Source organism: Vigna radiata, chromosome 5, assembly GCF_000741045.1.
Source record: "Vigna radiata var. radiata cultivar VC1973A chromosome 5, Vradiata_ver6, whole genome shotgun sequence".
NCBI classification, from domain to species: domain Eukaryota; kingdom Viridiplantae; phylum Streptophyta; class Magnoliopsida; order Fabales; family Fabaceae; genus Vigna; species Vigna radiata.
This window is the reverse complement of record NC_028355.1, coordinates 130277-139363: the sequence shown is the minus strand read 5'-3', so window position 1 is coordinate 139363 and position 9087 is coordinate 130277. Positions and strand designations below refer to the sequence as shown.

General features: G+C 31.9%; 1 protein-coding gene across 3 annotated transcripts; it reads right to left on the bottom strand.

Moving 5' to 3' along the window:
• Positions 1-3553: 3553 nt before the first annotated feature.
• LOC106760189 lies at positions 3554-7344 on the bottom strand. 3 transcript variants are annotated; one of them, XR_002667615.1, is made up of 6 exons: positions 6977-7344; positions 6773-6890; positions 4390-4964; positions 4148-4304; positions 3985-4056; positions 3554-3898 (listed from the first exon to the last, which is right to left on the bottom strand). XR_002667615.1 is itself a non-coding variant. In XM_022780190.1 (6 exons), the coding sequence occupies exons 2-5, from the start codon at positions 6879-6881 to the stop codon at positions 4037-4039; spliced, it is 861 nt and encodes a 286-aa protein (XP_022635911.1). In that variant the 5' UTR covers positions 6882-6890; positions 6977-7344; the 3' UTR covers positions 3554-3898; positions 3990-4036. The 3 variants fall into 3 exon arrangements, 2 of the variants coding, with proteins under 2 accessions (XP_022635911.1, XP_014499137.1); XM_022780190.1 differs by having other exon boundaries at positions 3990-4056; XM_014643651.2 differs by having other exon boundaries at positions 3990-4056; positions 6773-6848.
• Between the last annotated feature and the right edge of the window lie 1743 nt (positions 7345-9087).

Here is a 9087-nt window from a genome sequence, read left to right as displayed (position 1 = left end):
TGAATTAAGAATGGTTTCTTCAGTAGAAGAGAAATAGAGATTGTTTTTAAATGATGAAATTGTGAATTGTTCACTCTCTTAACTCAAGGATTTTGTTTTTTAGAAAAACCAATTTTCTTCTTAGCCTAGCCACATTACAAGACTAGAAAAGTCCTCATGATGATAACTTGCTTGTGAGAGTGTTTGATAGTGTTTCAATAAAAGGCAAAGTTGATTTATGTGACATTATGATAATAGAGTGAATGAGTCGCCTCACTATACACCTTTGAGCTTGAGTGAAACACTTTCCTTGGTGAGGAATAGTTCCATGCACTTTATGATTACATTCTTGCTTGGTTGTTGATCATTTATGAGGTTTGCATCTGTTGTATATTTTGTGAGTATATGAGCACCATTGTTGAGCTTGATTGAATTAAGGCATCAGTAAATCTTGACTGACATTTTTATGATGAGTAGATATGAGTGATTACTTGTCTTAGAAGAATGTGTTTTATGATATGTTGAACCATTGTAGTGTTTTTAAGGCTAAGTTACATTTTGTTTTGCTTGAGGACAAGCAAAGTTCTAAGTTTGAGATTGTGATAACGGGTGATTTCACTGTTATCTGTGACTTAATTTTGATACTAAATGAACCCTTTTTGACTTAGAAACTTGCTTGATTCCTTATTTTGAGTTTATTTTGTGAATAAAGAGAGTTGAGGTTAGAACTTATGATTTTATCACTAAATTCCCTTGATTTTGTAGGAAATTAGAATGATTTGGAAGAGGAGTTAAAGTACCAAGGAGTTGGAACCCGGGAAGGACTGAAAAAGCACCAGAAGAGAAGTTTACAGAAGTCGCAGGACGCCTGACTGCCCTTTTCTGGGGCCCTCAACGCCAAAGCCTCGCATTGGCGCTTGACTGCCCCTTTTTGAGGCCCTCAGAGCTGAAGTCCCGCATCCACGCCTGGGCGCCAGCTTTCCTTGCCGCAAACCGCCTGGTTGGCCCTTTTAGGGCCCTGAGCGCCACTCTTCTTGCAAGCTCGCTCACTTGCCTTATGTAGGGGCGCTGAGCGCTAGCGTGTTGGGCTTGGACCTTGTTTTCTGATCTATTTAAGGACCTAAACACGTTAGGCTTGTATCTTTTGGCAGAAGAAACGCAAATTTACACTTTTCGACTGTTTGGAGGCAGAATTTGATACGAAAGCTCTCCTATTCAGTTTTTAGGGTTTATCTTTCATTCTTATTCCATTGTACATCTAGTTTCTCCATGACAATGGAGAACTAAACCTTATTTGTTGTTGGAGAATATGTAATTTGTTAAACTCTCATGTATTTGAATTGATTCTGATTTATATATGCTTATTTCATTAACTGTTAGGGTTTTTCTCCTTTGCTCTATGCTTATTGTGTTTAACTCATTCATGACATGATTTTTGGTTTTCTTTGTTATTGAAAAATACCTAGAAACCAAGATCTGGGGAATTTCTCCCAAGGGAACTATTGCCTAGACATAGGGATAGAACGCTTGGTTGTCTTAAGCTTTCATTCGTAATGCATAATTGATTATTAGGGATGCAAGACATTATGGTCTAGTAATTGAGGATATGCTTCTTTCGCCGAGACATCGGGTTCTAAGTAATTTAGAAAGTGACATTGACATTTAATAAAGAAGAAGAACTCTTATATACATGAGAGGGATTAGGTGAAATCTAAACCCAACAACATATTCATCTCATATTTTCAATATCATCCATTCACCTTTGCATTTCTCTTCAATTGATCAAATTTGCATTCATATTTACTCTTATTGCATTTGCATTTAAAAACCCCCAAAATTGTTCTTTAAAGTCCTAATTAGTTAAGTAATTACATGACCGTTTAGTGTCGTGAGTCTCTTGGGAAAGCGATACTTGGTCTTACCATTTTAAATTACTTGATACGATTTGGTACACTTGTTGAGGTCTTAACACTGACATGGCTAATTTTAAAGTTGCAGGAGTAATCCAAAAGACTTTACATGGCAACAGAAAAAGAAGTTTTTGCTATCCTCGTCCCCACGGTGGCCAAAATGTTTCTACTGTAATGGGACGAGGATGACTCTTTCGTAGCACTCCTTTCCAGCCAAATGTTCGCTCCTCTCCCTGCTCTGGTGATCTGCAGAAGATACTCCGACGATCAAGTCAAAATTTTTCTCTAGAGGTCTAAAGTAATTCAATTATCAGAAAATATATCCATTACCTTGAAATCAAACCTCTATTATAAGACTTAAAAGAATCAAACATGTTAATTTACCTTGTAATGACCATTAATGTCAACATTTACCACTCATCAATAGCAACTACCGTATTAATTACACCTTAACTCTGCTTAACTGATGTCATACCTAACCGGATGCAAAGTTCGTTTCTACACTCCAATCACTTGGCCCACTCGACTCAGCGTGCAGTCATGCCCAATCAGTTGGCTCTTAACCTAGAGTTACACACGTAACATATATATATATATATATATATATATATATATATATAATATGTAGTATCTAAGATGAAATATAAATATTTTATTATTTAAATAAAATATTTAACTATTTAAACGTTATTTATAAAAAAAAAAAAAACCGATCGTTTCTTCAAATGAACATTTTTTTCTTCTTCTAAATTCCTAAAAAGATTGCTCCAACTTTATAATGAGTTTACTCTACCAACTTTTTTACTTTGCTTCTTTTATATCTTTTATAGAATTAGTGTTTGAGAATTTCTGCATGTATAAAACTGGTATTTTAACTTATGTGATAATTTTAAGGCCATCGAATTTTATTTTTATTATAATTAGAAATAGGTCAAGAAATTAAAAATAAATATTACAATTAAAATTATTAGTATTATTATTAGTATAAAATATTATAAATATATACTGTTATAAAATGTTCGTTAAAAATCTAATGTTGTGTGCTTAGGTTCCGTTGTTTAGTAAAAAGAATTTTTGAATAAGTAAATTATTAAACTTTAAATATTTGCATAACATTTGTTCTTTATAATGAAATAATATAAAAGTCTCATTTCAAGTGACAGAGGACATAGGAGAGAGAAAAGAAAGTGACCGACTTTTCTGTCATTGTCGCTACAGAGATAATTTCGTTTCTCTACCAATTTAACGTACGGAAGAGATGTGATTAGTGCAATTATAACATATGAAGACGCAATTTAAACATTTTTAAAAGCAGATATTGACAAGACACTAAATTGGAATTCATGTAAGCAATTAAGCCTTAAAATAACTACATTTATTTTTTTTAAATTAAATGATCAAAATATATCAAAATTTGATAAACATGAAATTTCAATTTATTATGTAAGTTTAATGACTAAAGATATATTTATAGTTTTTTTTTCTTTATATTGTGGACAAATTAAAAATTGTTTTTGAAATAATTTTTAGCCTAATTATTATAAGACTTACATAAAACTTATCTTGTCCAGTAATTTGTGATTGAATAATATAGTAAACTGCATTTAAAAAATAAAAAATGTAACATTTTGAATTAAAGTAGAATAGAAATTGTATTTTACTAGTCCATGTTGTTGTGAATATTATTGAGTGACAATGATATTACAAGGAGAGTAGATAAGAAATTAGCAAATAAGAGAGTGGGTTCAGAATGTATAGGTTTGACCATTGGTGATGATAGGAGTTATGATGTTTACGATTAACTATAACATGAGTTGCTCTGCATACTCAGAAACAATCATGAAAAAAAAAAAAAAAAAAAACAAAGGGAAGCGGTAGGTGTTGACAGAGCAGAGAGATTGACACTGATGATCCAGTGCAAGATCACAGATAAACTCTCATAAAAAAATGAGTTTCATTTCACGCTCCCTCGTGATGCTTTGTATAATCTTCTTGCTTCTTGATTTAATCTGAGACAAAATAATTAGTAATTTATTAGTACTTCTGAAAGACTTACAATTACATTACACGAGCCATAGACACAACAGAAGGTTACCTTACCTGACAGAGATGTAAAGAAAGAGCAGTTAAAAATTGAGGTGGATTTGTTAAATCTCTAAAACAATATCTGCAAGAGGAAAAGAGATTTGGTTTGTCTTGTCTTGTCCCTCCATATACATATATACAAGAAAGAAGTTTGTATAGGAAGTTATACTAACATTCAGAATCAGTCTTGACCCATTTACCGCCGTCATCAGTTTCAGCCTCTGCTTCCTCCTCCATCGGCATCTTCCTCCTGTCTTCCAGTCGCTTCAGGGACAGTGCCCGAGAAGAATGCTGGGTGTTTATTTTCTTGTGAAGAATCGTCCTCAAAAGCTGCACAAGAAAATGCTACATTATATATTCACACAGTTCATGCAATGCATACATGCAATTCAATGGAGGTAAAAAGACTACCTACCTTCTCCATTCTTGACTCCTGTAGTTGAAGGGTATCTCTAAGGCTGGATGTTGGGGAAAAACCACTTCTACAAACGAACATCTTCTTCAGCAAAAACGAAATTGATTTCTTCCCAATTGCTTTCTTACTTTTTTTTGCACAAATCTCTTTGAATTTGCCAAGTATGACACCGAGAGTCTTTTCAATGTCTTCTTCATCATCATCATCATCTTCTTCTCGTTCTTGTTTTTCTTCTTCTTCGTCGTGGTCATCTTTATTTTCAGAATCAGTGCAAACTACGTTGCTGATTCTCCGATCAACCTCCAAGCTTGATGGACAATTGAGGAATCTGTCGAGAGGAAGGTGGGCGATTTCCTTTTCCACTTTAGGTTTTTGTCTCAACAGTTTAGTGAGCTCTTTTTGTAGCTTCCCAATTTCTTCAAGAGTGAAGTCAGGAATTTGCTCAGAGGAGGATGGTTCCTCTTTAGTAGTGATGCACTTCTCTATTGCTTCCTTGTTATTTCCAAATGTACCGATAGCCAGCAAGCCATCAGGCCAATCGCTGAACTCTTCTCGACCCTCTTGTTTTCCATCATCTGACAAGTCCCAAATTAAAACTTTTTTCAATTCTAACAACACAACTAAATTATCTTAAAAGCTAAAAAAAATATATTCATTTATATCTTCAACATAACTTATATTAAACATGCACACACAAATCTGTAAATTAGAACAATTTTATTTATTTCTGAATTACTTTGAATGTCTAATTATCACACAAGTCCTAATATAATATTTATATATTCCTCGTATGGGTACATGTGAACAAGTTATATGAAAATTTTCCAAAGTCCCATTAATAGTTTATGTAAAAATTAGATGGATTGAGCTGAAAAAAAGGAAAAATATAAGAAATATAGTCGGAGAAAGAAATATGTTAAGTGATGCAATAAAAAAAAATAGAACAAATGGATTGCAATGGAAAAAACAGAGTTTGTTATAACCTTATATTTTAAAATAGACTTCTTTATATATATATATATATATATATATATATATATATATATATATATATATATATTGTAGATAAAAAAGAAAATAGAAGTTGAATACAAATTATAGATAGTTAAGGGTAGGAAATGTATTGGTATGTGTGCGGAGGAACAGCCAATACTGAGCAGTTAAACTAGGACAATAATGCCTTGTAGACATGGACAAAGTACTCCGTACGTCCGGGTTCGTTAAGTCATTTTTGTCTACTTAAATACTTAAAAATAAAACTTAATATTAACGAATCATAGATAAAATATCTTCCTACAAATTTACATAAAGAAATTTCTTTTAGTCTAATACTGTAACTCAATATAACCATTACAATTATTCTTGTAATAATTTAATTCCTCTTTATTCATGTATGTATCAGGTACTAGTATAAGAAAAAAATAGAAAAGGATAGATTCTTGAGTCATCAGGAAAAAAATACTATACAATTTTATCATATGTAAAAAATAATTCTGATATGTCAATTTAAATATCATTAGTCTACCAACCTACTAAACTATGGGAAAGTTAGTTCGTAATAATCTAAGAAAAGTATAGGGATATGAAAAATTGATCGTATATGGCAGCTTAGATCCTTAACCTTCCATGGAAATATCACACTTTTTATAATTAGAATTATAGCATTTTTATTGTATCCTTCAATTGCAGAAAAATATATTTAAGATGTATATAAACAAAATAAAAAAAAATAAGAAATAAAAGGTTACATTAGATATGATGTTAATTTTTTTTCATACATTAGCATTGGACAGAAATATATATACACATATCACCTCGGATCGTAATGATTTAGGATCGATCTATGATGAAAAGGTTAAAAACTTTAAGAGGAAAAATTGAAATAGAAATGATTAAGATTTCCTATGCTTGCTGGGTGCATGGGTGGCTTTTTTTTTCATAGATCTGATCGCACATTTCCAAAGATGATCAGTTTCTTCATAAAAGGTCAAAAGTTTCACAAAAAACTTGTGTGAAGAATTCTGAAATACATGATTAACTTTTCTTTTTCTTCAGGCACTTTAAAAGTTAATTAACTCAAAAACCATTGTCAATATGCATCTGAAAGTGTAAACATGTAATAAAATAAGAATCTAGCTTTGGTACAATTAAGTAAAATATTCAACACATGAAGACACATATAAATTCGTTCGTCTCTCTGGTTTTCTATAGGTTTGCTTCTATTTCTGCCGTGGATGATTTCGTTGAAGGAAGAGAAGCTGGAGTGGTGTGTGTTTCAGCAGGCAATGAATAATCTTACATGGATCACACAGGCCATTTTAGAAAAAGCATGCATATCAAGCAGGGAGAAAGAAAAGAAGAATGAAAGAAGTAGAAAACTTACAAGTAGTAGTTGTATAAGTGTCTGGTTTTCTGTTATCTTGTTTTCCAGAAATTTTAGTTTGCATCCAGCTGAGGAACTGAGGCAAATGACAAAAAAGATATTCATTCATTCATCCATTCTGATGGGATGAATAACGATAATAGTGTAAGATAACAGTATAATTTCGTCTCTCAAGAGAGAGAGTGAGAGAGAGAGAGGACCTACCTTCATTATGAGAGCAGAGGGAATGAATGGGCTTAGAGAATGGAATCAGCAAGTTTAGGAAAAAAATATATAAGGTGAGAAGAAATTAAAGGTGGTGATGTGGTTGGAAGGTAGTGAAGGAGTGAGAGAGAGAAGAGGCAGGTGAGTGAAGTGTAAAAAGAAGGCAGTTTATAACCAAGTAATTTTGTTTGTGGTGAGATCTTGGAAGCCAATGAGTGCAAGTGTTGAGCTTTGGGAGTAGAAAATTTAGAAGGCAATTTGATGGGGAAATTGAGCCTACCTCATATCATATGGTTTAATTCCCATCTCTAGATAAATTTGAAGTCCCAGAAAAGTGTATATTTTTAGTGATTGGTAGAAGGAAGCAATTGCCCGCGTAGTGTAGTTTTTGTCGATTTGGTTTGGTGTGGGATGGTAGCATAATCCTAATTAATAATGGTAGCACAATCTGTGATAGTATTATTTGCTAACGTGGATATGCAAAAAGCATGTGGTCTTGGAACTTGGGATTGAAGTTTGAAGAGATACGAAGTGGTTTTAAGTTTTAGAAGTAATATTATTATTATTATTATTAACTAGGTGAGGTGTTGTGTTGATGATGAATAAAATAAATAGTGATGGTATGGTATGGGCAGAGGGAAGAAGAAAGAAAGGAAAAAAGAGATTAGAATGTGGTGATTAGCATATATATATATATATATAAGTACGAGTATGTGCGACATTTGAAAGGAAGGAAGAGCACCCACACTCGCATGGGAATGTCGCTCACTTACCGGACCGATTCCTGGATTTCACCTGCTCCAATTATAATTATAAGCTAGTGCTTTTTGTACATCCACTTCATCGCTACACTTTCACATTTTCTTCCCACACTCCCTAATGCCAATTATTTATTACCGTAAACAAATTAATATCAAATTCAACTTGATAAGACTACCTTTCCCCGCAAAGCTACAATACAACAACTAACAAACCAAGCACCTACCCCGTGCCAATGTTTTCCTAACAATATAATACTCTTTATTTTCACTAAATCATTTACTATTATATATAAATTAAATCAAAACAAACAATACCCACCATTACATCTTCTAATGTCACACCTTTACATTTCAAACTATTCAATAAAATATATATTAGTCAATTAGGTTATGTCTTTGTATGTGAATGATAATAAAAACATGCAATGACATTTTTACGATAAAGTTTATAAAACAACAGTGATTGTATATGTTTTTTACGATAATACCAAGAATTGTTAATCCTCAATGTATGTGATGTTCATATTATACTATCTGGCATAGCCAGTATTTTCTCTTCTTCCCCCTTTTGATCTTGATATGTCATGCTTGTTTAGGATATAAAAGTTATCCTCGAGATGCAGGAAAGAGAGAAGAGTAATATAAAGAATGAATGAATGTTGAGAGAGAAAGGGTAAGTTATTGGGATAGGGAATGAACGTGCATGGGGTTTGGGACCATACTCAGTAAAGTTAGTAATTTCAAACGAAACTTACCAATTATGGAAAGCTTAGCACATGACTCCGCAAAAAAACACAAAAAGGTAACTTATCATCTTGCTTATTGGGCGATCAAATATTGTCAACCTATCCAGTGCCATTAATTTTATCTTGTGAGGGTTTTATCTGTCAGCTTATTCAAATTCTTCTATTTCCTTTTCCAATTCATTAATACTCAAACTTCACAAATAAGTTTTGTTAAATTATATCAGATCATGAAAGAGTACAAATTTATACTGTGATAATTTTTTTTTTTACCTTTAAGATATTTATATTATTTTTTAACAAATTTTCATTTCAAATAATGTCGATTTAAAACACCGTTTAATAAATTTAAAACAAAAATAGTGTCATTAGCTTCAAAAGACTATGACTATTAATTTAATATTTGGAGATTAAAATTTATTAAGGTTTGAGATAATGATAAATTTTAATTTTATGTCCAAATTTAAAAATTAAAAACATATTTAATTCTTAAAAATAGTGTATCAAAACTTAAAAGAAAATAACAAATGTACTTGTACCTTCTATGTTTTTATTGTTTATATTCATTCTTTCAGAGCTAATATGTCTTTCTTTTATGTTAATTTGA

Bases quoted from the DNA above. Each gene is read 5' to 3' on its own strand.
- LOC106760189 (XM_022780190.1), bottom strand. From the start codon at position 6,881: ATGAATGAATATCTTTTTTGTCATTTGCCTCAGTTCCTCAGCTGGATG. The intron at 4,965-6,772 runs GTAAGTTTTCTA...GGGACTTGTCAG, and splicing joins CACTTATACAACTACTACTT to ATGATGGAAAACAAGAGGGT. The intron at 4,057-4,147 runs GTTAGTATAACT...TTCCTCTTGCAG, and splicing joins GGTCAAGACTGATTCTGAAT to ATATTGTTTTAGAGATTTAA.